This window comes from Phaseolus vulgaris, chromosome 3 (assembly GCF_051622355.1).
Source record: "Phaseolus vulgaris cultivar YP4 chromosome 3, ASM5162235v1, whole genome shotgun sequence".
Taxonomy (NCBI): Eukaryota; Viridiplantae; Streptophyta; class Magnoliopsida; order Fabales; family Fabaceae; genus Phaseolus; species Phaseolus vulgaris.
Window position 1 is genome coordinate 4581529 of NC_143500.1, and position 23812 is coordinate 4605340.

The 23812-nt window shown below is 34.0% G+C and overlaps 3 protein-coding genes across 13 annotated transcripts; 2 read left to right on the plus strand and 1 right to left on the minus strand.

The window, feature by feature from the left end:
• On the plus strand, nt 1-5246 carry LOC137806231 (SLH domain protein). 8 transcript variants are annotated; one of them, XM_068606231.1, is made up of 11 exons: nt 1-447; nt 518-598; nt 702-863; nt 1378-1463; nt 2007-2095; nt 2207-2310; nt 2399-2501; nt 2575-2650; nt 2756-2861; nt 3329-3860; nt 4762-5246. In XM_068606231.1, exons 1-11 carry the CDS (start codon nt 243-245, stop codon nt 4853-4855), a joined length of 1638 nt encoding a protein of 545 aa, XP_068462332.1. In that variant the 5' UTR covers nt 1-242; the 3' UTR covers nt 4856-5246. The 8 variants fall into 8 exon arrangements, 4 of the variants coding, with proteins under 4 accessions (XP_068462332.1, XP_068462330.1, XP_068462331.1 ...); XR_016519495.1 differs by having other exon boundaries at nt 3-447; nt 1375-1463; nt 2751-2861; XM_068606229.1 differs by having other exon boundaries at nt 4-447; nt 702-872.
• A 6523-nt stretch (nt 5247-11769) lies between these two features.
• CHUP1 (Hydroxyproline-rich glycoprotein family protein) lies at nt 11770-18192 on the plus strand. The gene is made up of 9 exons (XM_068606248.1): nt 11770-12519; nt 12647-12714; nt 12949-13686; nt 14175-15551; nt 15651-15782; nt 16371-16552; nt 17013-17124; nt 17438-17581; nt 17851-18192. Exons 1-9 carry the CDS (start codon nt 12435-12437, stop codon nt 17950-17952), a joined length of 2940 nt encoding a protein of 979 aa, XP_068462349.1. The 5' UTR covers nt 11770-12434; the 3' UTR covers nt 17953-18192.
• Nucleotides 18193-18307: 115 nt separating this feature from the next.
• LOC137806244 (P-loop containing nucleoside triphosphate hydrolases superfamily protein) lies at nt 18308-22656 on the minus strand. 4 transcript variants are annotated; one of them, XM_090300491.1, is made up of 8 exons: nt 22410-22654; nt 21105-21180; nt 20549-20692; nt 20374-20452; nt 20071-20261; nt 19820-19991; nt 19320-19739; nt 18308-18683 (listed from the first exon to the last, which is right to left on the minus strand). In XM_090300491.1, the coding sequence occupies exons 5-8, from the start codon at nt 20226-20228 to the stop codon at nt 18552-18554; spliced, it is 882 nt and encodes a 293-aa protein (XP_090156617.1). In that variant the 5' UTR covers nt 20229-20261; nt 20374-20452; nt 20549-20692; nt 21105-21180; nt 22410-22654; the 3' UTR covers nt 18308-18551. The 4 variants fall into 4 exon arrangements, with proteins under 4 accessions (XP_090156617.1, XP_090156615.1, XP_068462350.2 ...); XM_090300489.1 differs by having other exon boundaries at nt 20378-20452; nt 22410-22651; XM_068606249.2 differs by lacking the exon at nt 21105-21180 and having other exon boundaries at nt 20378-20452; nt 22410-22656.
• Nucleotides 22657-23812: the final 1156 nt, after the last annotated feature.

A 23812-nucleotide genomic window follows, 5' to 3' on the forward strand; every position in this document is an offset into this window, starting at 1 on the left:
AAAAAAGACAAGAAATATATTCATTTGTAGCTGTGGGTTACCACCGTCATTGCGTCCATTGGGTTTAGCTAGCGGCGGTGTCACAGTTGTGGGTTACCACCACCACTGTGTTCGTTCTTTGCCTCTTCTTCCACTCTCACTCTTCCCTCCGCCCAAAACGCACCGTTTCAAACTTCCCCCTCGATCGAATCTCCCTCAGCAGTCAACACCCACCCTAACCCTAATTCTCCATTCCCACCAAAATGTGGTCTGCAACATCCTCCCCTTCCTTCGTCCTCTTCCTTCCCACCTCCATCCCTTCTCTCCCCCATTCCCTCCGCCCCCTCTCCTCCCTCCCTCGCCGCCCCCTCTCCGCCTCCCTCTCTTGGGCCTCTCCGTCCCCCGACCAGTCCGATGACTTCCGCGGTTGGGCCCTCCCGGACGCCCCTGCCCAAACCGGCAACAAAGGTAGGTTAGGTTAGGTTAGGTTCAATTCTCTTTCTACGTTTCATGTGATGCGAACTTCTGCTGTGTGCAGTTGCAGTGTTTCCTTATGCAGTTGTGGGCTTTGGCACTTCACTCGCTCTTCTACTCGCTGTTTTTGCTGCTTCCAGGAAAGGTAGGTTACGTTCTCCTTTAAGCTTCGGCTTTGGGATGTGTCGTTTTTCGACTTCAGTTTTTTTTTTTTTTTTTCTCTTTTTACGAATGTTGTGTTCGGTTAGGTTTTGATTTTCGATTCGCGAGGCCGTTGCAAGGGATGAGGAGTGACGTGGAGACTCGGCGTTATCAAAACGACACTCCCGAGTTTGACGTTTCTGGTGGGAGCAACTCAACAGCGACCGAGGCCAGCACGGAGGATGTGCCTGGTACCCTTTCGGAAACTGGTAAATACGGTAATGCTTGGTTTTTCCTATTTTTGATCTTATGTGTTTAATCGTAGTGTTCACGATTTTTGGCGAGTAATGGACCGAATTAGTCTTTGAAATTATGAATACCGATTTGGTTTTGAAATTACAAAAATATCATACTAGTTATTGAAATTATGAAACTGTTAGAAACGTAATGATTAAAATGATCAACGGTTGGTAATTTTATAAACTATTTTTTTTGTGAAATCGGGGGTATCTTGTTTTTAAGGTTAGAATTGATGAGCATCGATTGATTTGTTTTTGAAATTACAAAAACGTTATTGTAGTTTCTGAAATTACCATACTAGTGGTGGTGACATTATTTTGGTCCATGAAATTACAAACATAATGACTATAGTTGACAACGATTGATATCCCAGGACTAAAACTGAAGGGTACATGCAGATTTAGGGACTAATTTGGTGTACTAACTCTGATTGTTTCTATAAATCTTTCTTCTTCTTATTTTTTTTTCTTGTCATATTAGTAGCTGTAGAAAAACCTGAACGTGTTGTGATTGCGGTTTCTGTGGATTCTACCCAAGAAGAAGCATTGTCAGTCTTAAAGTCACTGAAGGTTTGTTTTCAGATAGTAATCTGTCCATGCGGTGTTAGACTGTTTATGGTCTGTAGAACTTCAATTTCAGTATCACCTTCTCTTGGATCACTATTAGTTGGAAACCTGGATACACTTTACTTATGACCTTAGCTCTCTACCTGATTTAGTCCAATCTACTTGCAGTTAAGAAAAAAAAATGCTCCATTATTTGCTTTAGTTTTGGTTGTGCTGCTTCTTAAGTTTGTCTACCAGCATATACCATAGATAAAGCTGGCAAGAACCTAGATGAAGTACCAGAGAAATGTTAATGTGGATAAATGAATATGATGATATAATTTGATTTATTTTGCCTCCTGGAGTTGGAAAATTTTGCATTTACTGTTGTTACATTATGTTTTGGCGTACTCAAATTTCTGCTGATTTTGTGGAATTCATACTTGTAATATGTTGCCTCACATGTGTGTTCTGTTTTGTAATGCAGCACTGAAACCATGTTCTATTTTTTATGCTTCGGTTGAGTTTTATTAGACTTGAAAGTGTGGTTTTTGCTGACATGTCTAGATAATTGAAGAGGACGTGGAAGCCAATGAACTGTGTACCAGAAGAGAATTTGCTAGATGGCTAGTTAAGTTAAATTCATCCTTGGAAAGGTTAGTGGTTCCTGATACATCATGCATGCAACTTTGCAGTCAGAAATGAACTAGAATTTGTAGCTCTGCCCGGCTTCCATTCCATTGAAAATGGATTTCCTTGTCTTCCAGGAATCCTAAACACAGGATTGCTCCTATAGTATCACTTTCTGGGTCTGTAGTCACTGCATTTGATGATATCGAGATTGACGACCAGGACTTTAGATCCATTCAGGGTAAAGATGTTGGAACTTTTTTTCAACCCATATTGTTTCACTTATGGGCAGAAATTTGAATGTTTGCTTTTCAATTTGAGAAAAAAAGTTTTAGCTGAAGCCGGTGTGATCCCCAGCAAATTATCTTGGAACAACAGTTTCAATTATAGTGGATCTGACAGTCTAGAAAACAAGCACTTCTTTCCTGATAGGTATATTTGTATTCTATACTTCTACGCTGCACGATCAAATTTTGTTTTACTGAATTTAATATGTGCACTGCAGATTCATCTCACGACAAGATCTAATAGACTGGAGAGCTCAGTTGGAGTATGATTTTTTTTCTGGGGTAACTGATCAGGTATGCTGTTTGCAAAAGTTTGGTATTTGGATAGTTTTGAATGTTAATTATTAAAACTTCACCTTCTTCTGGTAGCACTTATTACCTTACTTTTTTACAGTCCAGATATCAATTAAAAAAGCAGGTTATATGGATGTGAAGCATATTACTTCTCCAGCAGTTTATGTGGACATGTTGGCAGGGGATAGGAGTATACTTAGAACAGTATTTGGTATAAGCGCTGAGGCTTTTCCACTATGCATTGGCATTTATTTTGTTTTGTTGATCACATCAAGTTTATTTACATGTTTCTAACTGCAATTTCTTGTTTTCAAGGATTTAAACCTTATATAGATACATGATAAATTAGAAATATTTCATTTAGTTAAAATTTCAATTCAAATTCCAATTTAGGTTATGAGAACGGGGAACAAATGGAAATAAGTCACGTCGATGTCAAAATGTTGAAGAAAGTGTAGCTGTAGAAGCATAATGAAATTAGAAACAAAATCAAACTTGGTATTTTCAGTACCTGCTACCTGTTTTATGATTACACCTTGATTAATAGGCCAAATTAATGCATGAATAGTAAGACTTGTTATATATTTTATTTAAGTCTCAGATTATCACTATGTATTTAAGAATGCCATGATGAAGAATGATCATAGGAGGAATCTGCTGTGAATTTATTGTTTACAGGACAGAGCAAGCGATTTCAGCCAAACATGCCTTCCACAATAGCACAAGCAGCAATGGCTCTGACAAGTGGTAGGATGAAGGAAGCAATATCGGCTGAATTGTCAAGAATAGAAGCTGAACATTCTGCCAGGAAGGCTGAGGCAGAAGATATCAGATTTGAGTTGCTTAGCCGAGGAGACATACAGAGGTTTTGGGATGAGAAGCTTAATGATGAGAAAAACCGTGGTTTAGATGTAGAGAGACTTTATCATATGGAAGTAAAGAATTTGGAAGAAGAGGAGATCAATCAAGATAAGTTATATATTGAGTATTTAAAAGAAAAGTCAGCTTTGGATTGTCAGAAGCAGTTGCTGCTTAGCTTAAAGAAAGAAATTGATGATATATCACAGAAAGTTGCATCCGAGAGAGTCATATATGTAGACGAAAGGCACGTTGTACAAAATTTGCTTAAAGATTTAGAATTCAAGCTTGAAGCATTGCTTGACACCAAATCCACTCTAGAAGCTGAAAAAGAAGCTCTTCAGATTCTTAGGTAATTTCTGACTTACACTTGTTAGGGTCAAACACAGGTATCTATTTTTATTTATGGCTTTCGAAATGACAATTTCAAAATTTGGAGGCTTCTAAAAGCCTAAAGAGGGGGGAGGTTTGGGAGTAAGTTAAATGGTGTCAAATTGCTCTCTGATAAACATGTTGCTTGTAGCTCAATGGTTATAATGTTTTCTTTTGAAAGTCATTATGGAACCCAGTAATTTGAGCTAAATATTTGGAAATTTAGTTTACTATGTTGGTTTGAACCAGATATTTTGAGATTTATTGATAGTTCTCAGTCACGATTTGGGAGGACATTTAGGTCAAGACTGTTCACTTTTATGGGGGTTTTCTGTGAATAACCTCTATACGTCCCTACCTTGATCATATCTTAATTCCACTTAAGTGACAAATGAATTTCTTTTTATGTCAGTAACCATAGATAGCATTGCATCGCTTAGGTTAGCTGCCTGTGGGTCAATTGAGTCCATCAGGTTCTTTTTAAGAGCCTAAATTTCAGTAAAACTGTTTTACATTACGTGGTTTTTAATTATTTCTTTGGAAGGTTTCTTTGGTTCTACCTGCGCATCTCAATTGTTTGCTTTTGGTTCAATTATGTTCCTGGTTATGGTTATTTCTCTTACCCTGTAGTAATTCTTGTCTTTGGTTCCATTTATATTCTGATGTTTTTGAAGAGAATGAGTTATCTTTCTGGAAAAAAAAATTATAGTCATCTAGTACTACTTGGTTGGTCCTCTTGTGTTAGAAGCATAGCCTGCAACTTTAGAAAATTATTGATTTGACGTACAAACAAGTAAAATTACTTTCACCAGGTGAACCTGCTAGAAAGTTTGATTGTATTTGGAATGAGGTGAGTCTAATGAATAATTCAAATGTTGCAGATCTTGGGTGGAGGACGAGGCAAGGAGAAGCCAAACTCGGGCAGCTGTTCTCGAAGAGGTAGGGCGAAGATGGAAATGGGATGACCAAGCTTGAATGTGGACACGTCCTACAGAATGTAAATTAAGATATCTACGTATAAACTAATACCATAAATCCTTTAGGCTAGCATGCTCTGTATGGTATTATGGTCTTTTATGAGAGAGGAAAAAGGGTTAAGGGTGATGATGAGCTTCTTCCTTCGTTGTTATATACACATTCAAAAAGGAAAATTGTTGATGTGAGTGGTTTTAATTCCTGTGGTCCTAAAAGATTTTCTATCCCTCTCGTGAGGATTGGGAGGGAGGAGGGAACACAGCCAGTCTTGTCTTATATACTCAAAGTTCTGTCTGGATCCTGAATAGCTATATTTATGTTTTGGAAGCTTTCTGTGGAATAATTTCATAATGCTGGACATCTATATAGGAGATAGTGATTTTTGTTCTTATTCGAGTGTGCTTTCAATTTTTGTTTTTGTCCTAATGGATAATCTTGATGAATTAGATGAACCTGATCTGGTCTATGGTTACCTTAACTTGAAATGAAATTTATATTATTACTTTTATACGTTTTATGTAGTTAGAAAATTTCTATCAATTTGTCTGTGCTTGGTATCTTATTGAGACTTAAGGTTGGTTTATTGTTTGATTAAATATTAAAACACGTAGTAAAAGGGCACCTCACACATAAGCTAAGTGTCAGGGATTTTGGAGTTGGTTTTTCCAGTACCATAACTATATAAATCTGACACATCCTAGGTCTCTGGGTTAGATTTCCCTGAAAACATGGTGGGAGAAGCTTTGTGAAAACAGACAAACCCTGATACTTTATCAATTCACTCTCTTTATCGTGCACTAAATTTTCATGTCATTTTGGATAAAAGTTTAACATTTTGTGTTTCAATCTCTTGGTCTTTTAAAATCATTCTTCTTTATTACAATACTTATAAAATTAATATAATCTACCAAAACATTTAAAGCACTGAATATCTCGAGCTCTAGACTCCTTAAAAGGTTCTCTATGTTTATATTTTTCCTTTCTTTTCATTTTCCGTCTTTTTTTTTCTCTTTGTTTTTCTTTTTTCCTATTCCTATCTGGTGATTCTTCATGTCTAGATGTAGAATTGAAAGGCTAACCCTCCTTTTTAATTTCATGATTAGGGTGTGAAGGGGGTAGTGTGTTCTTTACTAGGACAATATTACTCCCATGTATGAGTTTTAGATAAAAAGACAAGCTTTTAGCTAAATTAATTGTCATTTATTCAAAAGGTGAGTGCTACAAGGACAAATGATCTTATTTATAAATGCATAAGCTCCTCCTTTATTTATAAATGCATAAGCTCCTCCTTGCATTTCTTGAGCTAATGACTATTAGATTAATATGAGTGAAATAAATCATCCTCTTATTTTGTTTTGTTTTTGGGGCTGCTTCTTCCTGCACCTCCATACCTTCTTCTCTCACCTCCATAGATTTTCGTATTTCCAAAACTACCTCTCTGTAATATTCCGGATTATATAATCTGGAAGTCATTTTTCAAATTTGTAATTAGCTTCCGGATTATATAATCCAGAAGTCTTTTTTCAAATGCATGATACTTTACGGATTACATAATCCGGAAGTCTTTTTTAACTTATGGATTATGTAATCTGGAAGTCTTTTTCCAAATGCGTTTCCAGATTACATAATCCGGAAGTTATTCTATGAGGGTGGCAAAAGAAGGATAAAAATGTATTTTCATGTTGTGTATGGAGGTGCCAGAAGAAGATATGGAGGTGCAGGAAGAAACAATCTGTTTTTGGCTTCTTTCACATGGTGTGGACTTCATGCCTCAAAGCCTCTCTTAACCAAATTTCTCATCTATGTTTCTAGGATTTTTTTCGTCTAAATCAAGGTCCAATTGAAGTGGAAGTCCATTTATGTCTTTACAAAATCTTATAAAAAATACAAGAGAAAATACACATATGCCGTTGTATAAAGAAGAAAATATTAACATTCTACTCTTCAAATATAAAGTTTTCTTTCATCAAAATTTATCTTTTTTTTATCTTTTTAACCAATGATTTTGTGATGATGATTTCCATCATATTTGTAACAAATATGAAACTATTTTATACTTAAGTATTTGATTTTTAACTTTTAAGTTCTGAATAAAAACATAAGAAAAATCTTCACTCCCTACTCAACAAAGAATTTTCAAAATTTCTTATTTTGTCATTTTAGTCTTCGTTATCATGGTGAGATATTCTGTGAATATGTTATACTTGTAGGTCCCATGATGTAATTAATGGTTAAATATATTTTTCGTCTTTTATTTTTAAAGTATAAATTTTAGATTTTTTGATACTTGTATTAAAAAAGATATTAAAATGAATTTTTGTCAATTTTTTTTACTTGACAAACAAATTTTCATATTAAAATATTTATGTTGACTCATAGTTGACATAAATATTATAATATTATAATAATTTATAAAAAAAATTCGTTTGTTACGTGACAAAAATTATTAGTGATTATTTTACTATTTTTTTTACTATAAACACTTATTAAGTCTAAAATTTAGATTAAAGATAAAAATTAATATCGTGTTATAGTATCTGAATGAAAAAATATATTTAACTATTTTAAAGTAGATTTGAGAGTAAAATTCTGTCTTGTTTAAAATTAAATTCTTGTGGACCATGCATGAAGACGACAAGATAAATTAGGTTCCTAAAGTGAAATTTCTAGTTTTGTAATAGATGTATCGTGTACGTAATTAAGAATCTTTATAGCAAAGGAATGAAGGAATGTGAAACACAATGAAATCTTGTGGCCTATTTTTGAGAGACACTATGGTTTTGGATGCTATTTTGGCCACAAATGAGTGTAGAACCCACCAAATAATGTACACCATTATGATATTTTTCTCCCATTCAATGTGTTTCGTCTGTTGTATATTATATATTGGTTCTCTTTCCATAAATTCTTTGTAAACATTTTTCAGATAAGAAAAATAAAATAAAATTCTTCAAAGTTAATTTGTGTATAAATTTAAAATTAAACCTTAAGAAATTATATAAAGTGATTCTATAAATTAGTTTATATAGTTAGTTTTATAAAAAAAATGTTTTATTTTTATTTATTTTTTCACTTAAAAATAATTATGAAAAAACTTTCTCCAGTAGACTTATATTCTATATACTAAATATTGTTTGTATTAGGAAGGTAACAAATAAGATCATTGCCTTATGTTTGCTATAGTTTTTATTTTTTTTATTAAAAATTATTGAATTTAAATTATTAAATTATGATTTTTTATATTATTTATAGTTAATAATTTTATATAATTTAATATATAAATATATAATATTAGTGTAGATTATTTGAAATTTTTTATTACTCGTTAAAAAATATTAGGAAAATTAGTATAAATTAAAAAAACACTAAAATAAATATAAAAAATAAATTTCATACAATAATATTTTGAATAAATTGATAATAGTAAGCGTCCCAAGAAAGTAAGACAATAATTTGTAACTAAGATTTAGAATTCTAATAAGTGAAATAATGTAGATACATTTTTAAACATTAATTTAAGATTTCTAATATTACATTAATTTAAGACTTTTGACTAGATATCATTTTGTGACTGATAGGAAGTATTTATGGTTAATGTTGTTTCTAGGTTAGAATAAGAATAATGATATGTGCTAATACCTTATGTGAGAATTCAAGTTTCACATTTGTAAATAAGGCTTGGGTGCTCATTGTCAAAACTTTATAAAAAAGAGTTCATATATGAGTATTGTAAATCATCTTCAAAATAAGTATACAATTGAAAGATTTTTGAATAACCTTTATATGTTATTTCTGTGAGAGTATTTCTTAGTTAAATTTTCTAAATGATATCTCATTCTCTTTGTATTTTTTGGAGCAAACAAGAAAATAAGTCGAGAAAACTCGACGAGTCATAATTAACCATCTTGATTTTTATAATTGATAAAGTAATCACTACCCCGTCTTATCTACTTTCTATTTACTTTTCTCATTCACTAAATAAATGCATATATATAAATGCATATATGTGTTCTTATTAAACTTTCATTTCTTGTCATTCCACTTCTCAAAGCTTACCAAAATCATAAAGCATGATTGAGCCAACTTACCTATCCACACCAACACCAAATTTCCACCAAGAAAATGCCCACATTTTCCAACCATAGCATTTGGCCTTCCTTTAAGAGATACACAAGAAAGCCTAGCTTCACTTTCTCTCCATGAAACTCATAAAAACCTTCAAGAAACCTAATATAACTTCAACACTTGTCTTTATCCATCTCAAACTTAGTTAATGATGAAAAAAACGCACGCGGAAGCAATACACACAATTACAAATCAACTGTAAAAAATAAACAACACAGGATTTAACGTGGTTCGGTCGCTAATCTGCAACCTACGTCAAAGGGCAATTAATTAGGTTTTCATTCTATTTGTTACAATTTTATTACAAGCACAAATATCTCTTAAATAGATATTATAGAGGAGACAGAATAATTAAGTTCACCTACTAAAACATGATGTCTAGTCAGTCCAACCCAATTAATCTTGGCTTCACACTCGACCAAAATTATACACACCCATAAACAATCAAGAATTGAACTAAGAAACCAAGTCTTACAAGCTTAATTTGTCTTTGCAATGAAGTTTGAATGGAAGTTAAGGGAATCCAACTTTAGAGGAAATCAATTCTATTATGTCTCTATTTTGTTAAGTAAACCCAAATTCACTGAAGAAATGGTATATTCTCGATAGACCATGTTTTACGTTTCTTTCATTTATTTAATAAAATTGGTTTCGTTAAGCCAATTTATTACCTCTAATTTCTTTAATTTTTATTCTCCATTCAGCTAGTAAAATTGATTTGGCTCAACGCCTTTACATTTTAGCTTTACAGTGATTTTTTTTTATTGTATTGAGCTAACTAATTTATGAATTTTGTGTACTAATCCTTCATTTCTTTTGCTTCGGTTTTAATGAATAACTTTTTAATTTTAAAATTATTTATTTCTAAATCAATATAAAAATAAAAAGAAGATAGATTTTTTTTTATTCTAAACGCAACCATTGGAAATTTTTGTTTTAACAAAGAAAGATGTGCATCTCTACGATAAACATTTATAAACAGATAAAATATTAAATTTTAAACAATAATCTCATCATTATTGTTACAGAAAAACTATGAAAAAAAAACTTACCATTTCACAAAAAATATAACATTTAAATATCATTATTTTTATAGTTAAACTCCATAAAACATAATTATGTGAATTTAACGAAGATGTAGATTGGGAAAAAAAGTTGTGGAGTGGACACCCAAACTTACATATACAAAAGAATTAAATTTCAGTATTTGACAAATTTAATATAATGTTTGTGTGTATTAATTAAGAAGTGGACTTTAAGCCTAACTCAACCCCATAAAATCAGTTTATGGAATGTGAGGTTTGCACCCACTTATATACAATGAAATGTTTCCATCTTTAGTTGAAGTGAGATCTCCAACACACCTCTCACATTGAAAGTGACAGCTCGTGCGTGTGATAACATATTATGGGTGGTCTGAGATAACGGGTGATCTGATAAATCCAATAAACACTCGTTATGATAGGTTCTAAATTCGAAATGAATCTAATACCATATTAAGAAGTAAGCTTTAAACCTAACTAATATTATAAAAATTATCGTGTCCTGAGGAGTTTCCCGTAGAAAAAAAAATCACGTGGCCATGCATGAATCTTGTAGCAGAAAAATCCTTTGAAGACACGAATCCTAATTATGTGTTATGTATGCAATGCGACCAACCTTATCGTTAGCACAGAACACAGTCTTAGAAAAGATGTTCTTAAGAAATGCCAAAAAGGTTAACAAGTGTTGTGGGTCACTAACAATAAACCTTTTGCTATGTAAAGAGTAACTTCCATATGCTTCACTCCACCAACTAAACTTCAACTAACCCTTTACTTCATCAAATGTAGCATCCATGTTAACTTTCCCATCTTAATTTTTTCAAAAATCTAAATTTTTCATTGGACCCATTTGTCCACACACTACTACAAAAATAGGAACCATTTCTTACAAAACTTTTACTCCTATCAATAAGACAAATTGAAACCCTTCCTTCATCAAGCAAATTCCTTTGTGGGTCCTATCATAAGAATAAGAACCATTAAAGGTATACTTTGAGAATTTTCCTTTACAAAATTATATTTTTATTTATTTTCCCCTAGTTTTTTACAAGAAAATTATTGGAAGCCTAAGAATAGACATAGACAAAGATAAATGTTCGTTCAATTATAAAAAAAATTAACATGACAAATAAAAATAAAAATAGCACAAAATCCTAATTAAAGTATTGTCTTAATAACCTTTATTTTAGAGTTAGTAACGTGGGTTGTAATTTAAATGTATTAGTCTTTCTTGTTTAAGAGATAATTTATGGGTATGTAAATCAGTTTGTATAAAAAAATAAAATTTTATTAAAAGTAAAAAATATTAATGCATTTTTAATATTTTTAAAAAACAAAAGTTGGAGGAGACAATTTTGTATTTTTTATTAGGGTATTTTTTCCTACACCTCTCAATTTCTAAATTTAATTTTCATAACATAAAAGTCAATTTTGGAAATGAAAATTTAGAAGAGAATTTTTTTTTGAAGTAACCTTTTGAAACTGCTATTTTATCTTGCGGAATCTAGATCAATTATTTTGACTTCTAAAATTTGATCCTTAGAATTAATAGGGTACATAAAAAAAACATCATTTTTATTATTATATAAGTTAGCAAGTTGACAAATTCCACCCGTACTTAATCTTTGTGAATTATGAAGAATGAACCTAAGCCGATCAATAAATCTAAATAGTGAGTTTGTCCCATGTTTTTCCCAACCTAATTTATTTACCATTTATATGTATATGCTCACCAAATCATAACTTATATCTACAAATAACTATCACGGATGGTTTCAGAACTTGAGAAAAATTGTATGGTCTCTTTTTATTCTTTCCGAAAACATTTATTTTCCTACCTAACATAGATACTTGAATGTGGCTCGAACACATAGGAAGATTTGGTTTGGATATAAACGGTAGCAACGTCTAACCACCTTAAATGAGAGAGAAAGACAGTGGGGGAACATGTCTTTCTTCCAATTTTACTACTGTCACTGGTCCTTGTCACTCTTCTTCCTCCCCTCTCGCTGCTTTTAACTGTTAATATTCTCTTTAGCCAAATTTGGTGACAAATTACTATATATATATTATATAGTACACAAAATGTGAACTTATCAATCTCTTCGGAAAATGGCTGGCCTCTAGTTATTGGTGGCTGCTGTTGTTTCTGATAGAAAGTTCCATAAACCTGATAAGATGATAAAGTCAATTGTGTGGGAAATACCACTGAATTTGCAGATAAATTAAGTTTCCTGAGATGGGGTTTGCTTAGTTTCTGACTTTATCTCTTCCAACTTCTGCCCCAGTTGGAGGCTCTAATGGTCTGAGCAATCTGTTATGGTGGTTTTAGGAAATGGGTGGAGGGTGGTTCTGGAAATTGCTGGCTGTGAAGAAATGAAAAATTAGGAAATTTACATCACTAAAGCTTCATGATAGTGAGGTTAGGACTCATAGTTGCTGCTTCACTTGCAGCCTTTACTGTTAAGCAGCTGAATGTCACAAGCTCAAAACCAGGTACTTGTACAAGTAGACAAGTCTGCTTTTGACATTTTTTTTGAAGTTTCATTTGTCAAGAAATGAAATATGATTGCTTATGATTCGTAGTGATTGCTAATTCAATTTCATCCTCATTTTGGCTCAGAGCATAAAGATGACGGCACAGAAGAGGAAAGTGTCACAAGATTTACTGATGCACTCCAAGATAAAGAAGTGAGTTCAACAAGCTGAATTTGATCGGCCTCCCAAAAATCCACACAAATACTAAAAGGAACACTAAACTCACTTTAATTATCATTTAGTGTATCTCTTTTAGTTTGTGTGTGGGTTTTCTGGAGGCTAACATCAATATTTCTTGTTCACAACTAAGAGTATTTCTTTGGAAAATTTGTGTGTTTCTCATTTTGATATCATTTATGTAAAGGAAAGTTGTTTGATGTGTTGCAGAGGGAGGAGGAAGAGGAGGAAGAGGAGAAAGAGGAGGTTAAGCTAATTAGCAGCATAATAAATCGAGCAAATGACTTTGAAGATGATATTCTGCCAGAATTTGAAGATCTTCTGTCAGGGGAGATTGAGTTTCCATTACCACCTGATAGGGATGAGAAAGACAGAGTTTATGAAATTGAAATGGCAAACAATGAAAGTGAACTTGAGAGATTGCGACTGCTGGTGAAGGAATTGGAGGAGAGGGAAGTGAAACTTGAAGGAGAATTGCTGGAGTATTATGGTTTGAAGGAGCAGGAATCAGACATTGTGGAGTTGCAAAGGCAACTGAAAATTAAGGCTGTAGAAATAGACATGCTTAATATCACAATTAATTCCTTGCAGGCAGAAAGGAAAAAGCTCCAAGAAGAACTCACACAAGGAGCTTCAGCCAAGAGAGAACTTGAGGTGGCTAGAAACAAGATCAAAGAGCTACAAAGGCAGATGCAGCTTGAGGCTAACCAAACAAAAGGCCAGTTGTTGTTGCTTAAACAACAAGTTTTGGGTCTGCAGGTAAAAGAAGAAGAGGCTGCTACAAAAGATGCTCAAGTTGAAAAGAAACTGAAAGCTGTGAATGACTTAGAGGTTGCAGTAGTGGAGCTTAAGAGAAGAAACAAAGAACTTCAACACGAAAAACGAGAGTTAACAGTTAAACTCAATGCTGCTGAATCTAGAGCAGCTGAGCTCTCCAATATGACAGAGGTCAGAATCCCTAAGAGTGGACTTCTTTTCTTGATCATTGAGTTGAACAGATTCATGAAACCAAATTTTAATAATTTCTTATAACCAAAACAGCAGACTTTTGAAGTTCTGAATCACCTAGAAGCATAAATTTTGAAGTCAATGATTTGGCATCTTATTTTTGTCGTCCTTGTTACCAATCAAATGAGTATTTAAGTACTCTTGACTAAAAATGATTGGTGAAAGCACTGAACAACTTCAGTGATATCAAATATAAACTGCCAAACTGAACATTAACCTATGAAGTATTTATCTAATTCAAGTACTCACGTAAAGTTCATAGTTCAATGAGAATATAACTTTTGTAAGCTACATCAATTGGATTGAGTTCTGTTTGACAAATGTTATGAAAGATTTATACTTCTCTCATGGTTGTGATGTATTAATGTTTAAAAAGTATGCATGCACAAGCAATGAGTGTGATTCATATCAAGAAGCTTTAACTGCAGAGTGACATGGTTGCCAAGGCAAAAGAGGAGGTGAGTAACCTGAGGCATGCAAATGAAGACCTGCAAAAGCAAGTGGAAGGGCTGCAGATAAATAGGTTCAGTGAGGTTGAAGAGCTTGTGTACCTTCGTTGGGTTAATGCATGCTTGAGATATGAGCTAAGAAATTACCAGACACCCCAAGGAAAAGTATCAGCCCGTGATCTCAGCAAGAGTCTTAGCCCCAAATCACAAGAGAAAGCTAAGCAACTGATGTTAGAATATGCTGGATCAGAACGTGGACAAGGAGACACAGATCTTGAAAGCAATTTCTCCCATCCCTCTTCACCAGGAAGTGATGATTTTGACAATGCTTCCATTGATAGCTATTCTAGCAAATATAGCACTCTCAGCAAGAAAACTAGCCTAATCCAGAAGTTTAAGAAATGGGGTAAAAGCAAAGATGATTCCAGTGCTCTTTCATCACCAGCCAGATCCTTTTCAGGAGGTTCTCCAAGGAGGATGAGTGTGAGTGTTAAACCAAAGGGTCCACTAGAATCCTTAATGATAAGGAATGCTGGAGATACTGTTTCCATCACCAGCTTTGGACTCAGGGATCAGGAATCTGTTGATTCTCCTGAAACTCCAACTGACATGAGAAGAGTTCCTTCCAGTGATTCCTTAAATTCTGTTGCTGCTTCATTCCAATTGATGTCTAAGTCAGTTGATGGATTGATGGATGAGAAGTACCCTGCTTATAAAGATCGCCACAAGTTGGCCTTGGCAAGGGAAAAACAAATCAAAGAAAAAGCAGAGAAAGCAAGAGTGCAGAAGTTTGGTGACAATTCAGGTTTGAGTATGAGCAAGGCTGAAAGAGGAATTCCTATATCTTTGCCACCAAAGCTTACTCAAATAAAGGAGAAACCAGTTGTTTCTGGCACTCCAAATGATAAATCTGAAGATGGAAAGGAGGCTGATGATCAAACCATTAGCAAGATGAAGCTTGCTCACTTTGAGAAAAGGCCTACTAGGGTGCCTAGGCCTCCTCCTAAGCCATCTGGTGGTGGTGGTGGTGGTGCTACCACAAATGCAAATCCTTCCAATGGAGTACCATCTGCTCCACCACTTCCTCCTCCTCCTCCAGGTGCTCCACGGCCGCCGCCTCCGCCAGGTGGTGGACCACCTCCCCCTCCTCCTCCCCCAGGAAGCCTATCAAGAGGGGGAGTAGATGGTGACAAAGTTCACAGAGCTCCACAGCTAGTTGAATTTTATCAGTCATTGATGAAAAGAGAGGCAAAGAAAGATACTTCAACACTTTTGGTTTCCTCAACAAGTAATGCATCTGATGCTAGGAGCAACATGATTGGGGAAATTGAGAATAGATCATCATTCCTCCTAGCTGTATGTTGAAGCTTCCATTTATTTTGCTATTTTTTCTTGTTTTTCAGCTGAAGGCATAACTCAATTTTGACAAATACTTCTCCTTTGTGAAACAATTAGGTGAAAGCTGACGTAGAAACACAAGGTGATTTTGTCATGTCCTTGGCAGATGAAGTTCGAGGAGCCTCCTTCTCAGATATTAATGATTTGGTGGCCTTTGTGAACTGGCTAGATGAGGAACTGTCCTTCCTGGTATTTGCATATCCATAACTGTAACTTTATGAGAAAGTTGTTGGAGATCACATCGATTAAAAATTAGAGTCTTTCACAGTATATAAGTGGGTGCAAACCTCACCTTATAAGCCAGTTTTATGAGATTGAGTTAGATTTAAAGTTCAATTCTTAATAAAAACACACAAGTTAGCACCTGTGTGATCTCCTAAAAACTTAACCATTCGGAAACTTCTTCATTTCTTATAAGCCAGTTTTATGAAATTGAGTTAGATTTAAAGTCCACTTCTTAATAAAAACACACAAGTTAGCACCTGTGTGATCTCCTAAAAACTTAACCATTCGGAAACTTCTTCATTTCTTATAAGCCAGTTTTATGAAATTGAGTTAGATTTAAAGTCCACTTCTTAATAAAAACACACAAGTTAACACCTGTGTGATCTCCTAAAAACTTAACCATTCCTTACTAGGAAACCTCTTCATTTTCTTCTCCTTAGGAAAAGCATGCCAATCTTCAATGACTTTTTAGTTCACTTTTAATCTCCATATTTTATGACTTTATCCAGCCACCACAGAATACTTATCATCTCATTTTATTCCTTATGCAAGGTTGATGAACGAGCCGTCCTCAAACACTTTGACTGGCCTGAAGGGAAAGCAGATGCACTAAGGGAGGCAGCTTTCGAATATCAGGATTTGATGAAGCTGGAGAACCGAGTCTCCACATTCATTGATGATCCCAATCTACCATGTGAAGCTGCTCTGAAGAAAATGTATTCATTGCTTGAAAAGTATGCATCCTTTTCTTCTATATATTATTTCTCTTGATTACCATTGGTGGATATCTAGTTCACAGTTTAATAACAGAGACCATACAGCTAAGTCTGTTTAAATAATGCTGGAGATCTCACATCGATTAGAGATTAAGATATTTTATAGTATATAAGCAGATACAAACCTCACTTTATAAACCTGATTTTATGAGGTTGAGTTAGACTTAAAGTCACTTCTTATTATAGTATCAGAACCATTTTCAGTATATCCTAACAATTGTTTGTTGGTCTTATCAGACCACTTGCTATTGAGTCGTTATCGAACCACTCATAATATATATAGTATCACGCAAACTCGAGTTTGTAGCCTCGGCGTATAATTGTTTATTATGTCAGGTTTCTTGCATTTCTCTACAGCTACACCATTACTTCTTTTTATCAACTTATTTCCTCTTGTCTGCTATGATTATCTTTCCAGAGTGGAGCAAAGCGTATATGCACTCTTGCGGACGAGAGATATGGCTATTTCACGGTACAAAGAATTTGGAATTCCAGCAAATTGGCTAATGGATTCAGGAGTTGTAGGCAAGGTAAGCTTCTAGAACTAATAAACTGTGTTGTGGTTCACACTTGAGGTTGGTTCATCCAAGTGTTGCTTTTTTTTTTCTTTTACTGTTGAGAATTCAGTTTTAAATACCATGGCAGTATTAGAAAATGGAAAATCAATTGTGGCAAATAGTTAATGCTTAAAGGTTTCATCAAGGTAAGATTGAAGCATGGTGGATGATAGAGTCATATGAAGAGCTTTACAATTTCCAGTCACTAGTGTATGCCTCGGATCATTATAACGTTGCAAGGATGACGTAGCTAACATGGTCACTTTGTTTAACACTCCCATTGCAGATCAAGCTTTCTTCTGTACAACTAGCAAGGAAGTATATGAAACGTGTTGCATCTGAACTTGATGCATTATCTGGTCCAGAAAAAGAACCAGCTAGAGAGTTTTTGATTCTGCAAGGCGTGCGTTTCGCATTCCGTGTCCATCAGGTAAAATTCTAGGGCCCTTGTTAAACACAACCATTCTATTGCAAAAAAATCTGGTTTTGCAAATTAACGTTTTTTTTACAGCAACTTCAGGAATCAAGTTGTAAACATAATTTTGGGATATCAAAGCAAGTCCAGTAACATGTTTCATAAATTAATTTGCATATGCTTACAACAGCTATTTTAATATGGATGTTTGTGAAATGCATTAAGGTGAAAATTTGATAAACAGCCGGAATAACACACTAATGATGGTGTGGAACTCTTTTCAGTTTGCAGGAGGCTTCGATGCAGAGAGCATGAAGGCTTTTGAAGACCTAAGGAGTCGAATCCAAACCTCTCAGGCTGGCGAAGATAACAAATCAGAAACATAGAATATCCATAAGAAGCTTTTCTCTTCTTTTTTCCCTTGTAGCTGTGTCTCTCATATATATGTTGCCTTTTCAGCTGTATATTTCATTTTACTTCAATTTGCATAGCCTATACATATTGGATGCTACACAATGATGATACGAGAATCATTTTGTAATTGACACTTTGAACCCCAACAAGATCCCTACCTCTGCCAACTTTCATTTTTTCCGTACAATAAGAAATTCAATTCAACTGAACAATATGCAATACTGTCATCAAATGCTTAGGTCTAAGAGCAACTCAATGATTTCCTCGAGATTATTCTGAGCGGACAGTTCAGGCCTATAATTACAAGAAGTAAATTGCAAAGCGGGAAAAACAGAACAAGCGTTCTCCAAATATATATGATTTGATGTATAACAAGCAATTATGTGCTATTCTTGTTCCATTGCATGATCACTGATGAAAGCAAGCCATGCAAAAAAATGCCTTAAATTGTCTCTGCTGTAATTGGGGTGCCTCCCCATTCCATATCTTTTTTACATAAAAAAAACCTCTTCCAAACACTGATAATTATCACCATGCATATAGGAAGAAAAATAAAAAAATAATAACAAGGTCACAACAATGTAATAACAACACTTCTGTCCACAAATTTGGCTCCGCCAACCTTTCCTTGAATTTCTGGAGGCAAAGGGATGACACGTCTTTGGTCTCCTGCTTCTACCAACAGCTCAGATCCTCCCCTATACTGCATTTGGTAGTTTTAAGAGAAAGAGACAGACAGAAAAAGCAATCAGCTTCTCAATTAAACTTGCACCATAGTAAAAGAGCAGAATTTAAGAGAAGCACAATATAACACCGTATGACATTTATCAAACATAAACATTCAATACAACCGTAGGATTCAAGCTATCCAGTTCAATCAAAACATGGAAGTTAAAAAAAAAAGTCATTAGGTATTTAATGAAATGTGCACAATTCAAGACGTAATTCCATCCTCTATGATACACAATTCATAATTTATCTACCAGGAAGTTGACCAAAACCTTTGTGAATAACAAGACAGTAAGACACTCTTCTCATCATCTACAATGTTCAAGCTTTAAAACAAATCTGGATGCATAATCAAGATATTACTTTATTAGATTAAAAGCCTATTTACAGTAATAATCAATTTCCCAATCTGACATACATTACAATGTAAAATCTGTAGCTAAAACTAATTTGAACAAAGATGTCAATAATGTTCAACAATTCAAAATCAATTGTACACTAAAAGCTAAAGCAAATGAAGACTTAATTTTGATCTCTTAAATTCTTTCAAAAGAAGTGTCATCAATATCATGGTTTAAAAAAATCACAAAAACAGAAGGACATTACATACTTGGTATAGCTTGATCTCTGATTTGTCAAAACCTGGCATGAAGAGAGTAACCGCTCTTCTCTTTATATCAAATCTAACTGGAGATGGCATAACACCAACTTGACTTGGTAGTGAATTAAGAAGATGCCTAGCATCTTCATTGTCAGTATCCAGTAGAACTCTGCTCCAATCTATAGGATTATTCATCAACAATCTTGAAATGATAGCAGATGACAAAGGAGAAAATTCTTTCTTTACTCTTTCCAATGATTCTAAATTGTCTTGCTGAGAGGTGATTCCAAAAGCACCAGAAACCTGAGCACCAGCCTGAATTGTACATCCCCAATATCTTAATGCAGAATTGATTGATGTTGGACTGTTCGGATCCATCACTAGGAAGCAACCAAATTTCTGTGGGTTTAAGAATGCAGAAGATCCTCTCTGGGCAACACACAATCAACAAAGAAAATTACAGTTTTGTGTGAAAGGTATGTTTATGTTAAAATGTGGTTTACTCTTACCTCGAGAATTTTATCCAAAGTGTCCCATATTTCCGAACTCATTTTCCCATTAAAATAAGATCTGCTGCTACTTATTAACATGGCCTCATCCACAAGTCTCAGTAGTGAAGGAGCAGCCAATCTCCCAACTTCAGTTTTCTCGGCCAAGGTGCGAAGATATTTCAAGTACAATCTGAAAATTACAATATCAAACCAAAGATAAAATGACAAGGGTGTTCATGTGAGTTCAAGAGTGTGTCAATTCCAATAACCTTGCTTTACTGCTTCCACCTATGATTCGCAGGGTTTCCTCACTGCTGATACCATCATATATTATCAAGTCAAATTTATCCTGTTGACTCTTTGATGCAGCAATTCCCAAAAACCCCACAAGTCTCTCAAGTGCAAGTACCAAAAGGATAGAGTCCATCCCAGGCAGGATGCCAAGCTCTTCTCCAACAATCTGATTATATGACAGAGAAAAGTAGATAGAACCCCGCTACAAAAGCTGGAATAAGGGAATATGTGTCCACTGTAAATATAATAAAATATGATATTGAAAACAAATTACGTACCCACCCCTCCAAGTGTGCCCTGAGTCATATTAAGTTGGGCATCTGCTTGCTTCAGAAGTTTTAAAGGTTCAAGAAGCATCTGAAGTTACAGAGCAATACACAGATTCTTTAGACACAAAGCAAAAGTATATAATGTGATTTATTGATAGGAAGGAAAGACAAAAAAAATACACACTTTGGTTGTTTCCAACCTAACAGCAGAAAGGTTCTTGCTGCATGCGATATGGGAAGTTCCAATCTTACAGTTGAGGAGATAGTCAGCAGTGGTGTCTTGGCTATGTATTACCAAACATGTATTCAACCCAGCCAAAGCATAATGCTGAAATAAAGGCACATGATATAAAAATAAAAAGTGTAGATTAATTAGTTTTCCACGGATGAACTTGGATAACTATGACTTCTATCAGTATATATTTTGGAAAAAAAGAAAGAATCTGGAGTTCTCGTCAACAAAAATAGAAAAAATAAGTAGGAGTATGCTTAGTTTGAGATACATTTTTATCTGTTGTTCCCAGCTTGAACAAATAATTACAATAATGTCACCTAATTTTCCTTTTTCTTCCAATATTAAAAAGTTATAAATGAAATATCGAAAACATAATATCTGATTTTAAACTGTTTTCGTTACAAATCTCTGAAAATAGGAAACAAAGAGGAAACAAAATGACATTTTCACAATTGTTTGTGGAAACAAGAAATGAAGACAAAATATTTTCTCAAACTAAACAGACCTTAGGTTATGTGGCTTCTCCAAGAAATAGGAAAATGTGAAGAGAAGGTGGAACAGTAACACAGAAATTAGGTTCCCTGATATAGTCCACAATAAACTTCATTAATGAGCATATTCCTAGATTGGAATGTATCATAGAAGTGTTACTATTGAAACCATAAGAGCCATTTAGAAAGCTCTTCCATTGCAAAAAGTCTTACTGTGTAGACTGACATTTTACAGTATTAGAAGCTAAAAATTAAAATCCAACTTTATTAAAAGGCATAAACAGCACAGGAATAACTTCTACTAGAAATCATTTAGAAGGAATGGAAACACGTTTTAACACACTTTTAATATTAATTGGAATCTATGGTGTGCTAAAATATAATTTTGATACTTTATCTTTTTACTAAAATTTGTTGTAGTACTTTATCTTTTGGCCAGTATCTGGTTGGCAAGAAATTACACGGAGAGAGAATGAAAATTATTTAAGGTATTTCGTATAGTGGAAATAGTTTTCAAAATTGTGGGACCCACCAGTACTTTTTCACTCTTTTTCTCATTTATATTCATTCTTCTTTGATCTCTCCTCCTTATTCCTTGTTATAATCCTCAACCAAACAATTTTCATTTCATTTTCAATTTTGGCACAATTTTAAATCCTTTTAAATTATCAAAGACGTTAAACTTGTCTTGTTGGATTCATCCAAGAACTCGACTAATGTTCAGAACAAAAAGTAATAAAAAATAGTGTGAAAAGTAAGTCTTAAAATAAGCTCACTGGACACGCTTCCATTTTCCAAGCACACCTTAATTCGTTTCTTGTTCCTTTTTCTTCTCAATTTTCAGGCTCACAAACTCGCATAAACGATTGTGCAAAAACACATTCCAGCATTGCAATCAAACGAATTGCAATTCTCAATCTGAAGATGCGAACCATTTAGATAAAGTACAGAAAATTAATTCTTTCTCTCTAGCTTGCTAACAAACAATCAACTCATGCACATGAACAAAAATATATATTGTTTGGTCTAATAGCATTTTAACCCTACTTAAAAAAAAATCAGTAAATGTAATTCTTTGACAGTAACACGTTACACGAGTAGGAAACGTTATAACGAATTTCATAAAAGAATTATACTAACTTATTTATTTTATTAAAATCGAATTTTAAACATTTTAATATGGTGATAGAGTGAAAAAAAAAAACTATTATTCTATTTTTTTTTTCTTTTTTCTAAGTAAATTGAGACGTTAGAAAACAAAAATATTTAGAAAAAAAAAGTTGGAAATGTGAGACGAAATTTAAAGATGAAGAATGTACCTGGGCGGCGAGAATAGCTGCGGTGGTTTTGCCTGAGCCACCTTTGCCGAGAAAAGTGAGCAATTTGGTTGGTGAAGAAGAGGCACCTCCCTCGGAAGAAGCCGCCACGACGAGAGGGGATTTTGAGGAACGAGAAATTGAGGTTCCGATGAGAAGTGGGAATGAGAAGGATGAAGCCGTGCCCATAGATTAGGATTTTCTCACTTCTTTCTCACTCTAACCAACATCAATCTATTCTTCACACACAAGAGTTGGTTTACCGGTCATAATGCTTTCCGTTTCAATTTGGGCCCCTGGCATTGGGCCTGCTGGTCTGCATGAACAAATTGCCAAGACAAATTCTTCCTGCACCCCACCCCATGTTTTCCTCCTGCACTTCCATGAACTACCAAAATTATCCCTTTTTATTGGGTTTTTTTTTTAATTCTAAGATGTCTTTCTGTTTACAGAATTAGAAAGTTAACATTTTTTTATTTTAGATTGTGATTTCATAATACAAAATTTGTATCCAAATTGGATATTCCGAAGTACATTTTGAAATACAAAATTTTGGATTATACAAATTAAAATAAATAAATAAATTGCAAATTGTTGTATATTATTTAGAATAAGTTATTATTATCAAAGATTTTGCACATTTATACATATTGTCAATCCTTATTTTTACACATTTATACGCATTTAAAATAAATACAGTTCGAAAACAAAAAGAAGCTTAAATAAAATAGAAAGACATACAATTAATTAATAAATTCAAAAGTGAAATATAAAGAGTACATCATAATATATGATTATCTAACTATTATGTTTTTAGGCCTGCTGCTTGCAAAACGAGAACATCTATCATAAACAGTTTCCTTATCAAGTCATGAGCTAATCGGAGTGCAATATGTATTCTCTCACATGTAGGAGTGTCATCATCCTTTGTAAGATGTTGGCGATCCGCCTAAATATATCATGCATTTATTAAAATGATATTTGTTAATGATTATGTTAAAATCGTGGTCAATAATAAATAATGTACATAGTGAATAAACTTATCGGACATGCATGATCCTAGTGTGATGGGAGTTTGTGCCTCCATCCTGTGAACTACGAGCACGACAATGTGGTGGTACAGTCAATCAATCTTTCTCTACATCACGAACTATATATGAGTGTGACACAATTTTGAACCCTACATGTATTTGACTACACATATAGATGCATAAGAAGCCCAGTATCACACCTATTACAAAGCAGTCGGCAAAGTGTAATTACCTTCATTTATACCACCAAAACTCCACCCCATATGGCATGGGAGGTGGAAGAATCGTCTACTCATATCCATATTGCCACAACGCATGCACAAGCTTATCAAACAAAGATAAGATTACAAGGTGTTATGGTGTTTGTTGACATTA

Bases quoted from the DNA above. Each gene is read 5' to 3' on its own strand.
- LOC137806231 (XM_068606228.2), top strand. From the start codon at position 243: ATGTGGTCTGCAACATCCTCCCCTTCCTTCGTCCTCTTCCTTCCCACC. The intron at 2,311-2,398 runs GTAAAGATGTTG...TGAGAAAAAAAG, and splicing joins GGACTTTAGATCCATTCAGG to TTTTAGCTGAAGCCGGTGTG. The intron at 2,862-3,328 runs GTATAAGCGCTG...TATTGTTTACAG, and splicing joins TATACTTAGAACAGTATTTG to GACAGAGCAAGCGATTTCAG.
- CHUP1 (XM_068606248.1), top strand. From the start codon at position 12,435: ATGATAGTGAGGTTAGGACTCATAGTTGCTGCTTCACTTGCAGCCTTT. The intron at 12,520-12,646 runs GTACTTGTACAA...ATTTTGGCTCAG, and splicing joins TGTCACAAGCTCAAAACCAG to AGCATAAAGATGACGGCACA. The intron at 12,715-12,948 runs GTGAGTTCAACA...GATGTGTTGCAG, and splicing joins ATGCACTCCAAGATAAAGAA to AGGGAGGAGGAAGAGGAGGA.
- LOC137806244 (XM_068606249.2), bottom strand. From the start codon at position 22,595: ATGGGCACGGCTTCATCCTTCTCATTCCCACTTCTCATCGGAACCTCA. The intron at 20,453-20,548 runs GTGTGTATTTTT...CTGTAACTTCAG, and splicing joins TTAGGTTGGAAACAACCAAA to ATGCTTCTTGAACCTTTAAA. The intron at 18,684-19,319 runs GTATGTAATGTC...TACCAAATGCAG, and splicing joins CAGAGATCAAGCTATACCAA to TATAGGGGAGGATCTGAGCT.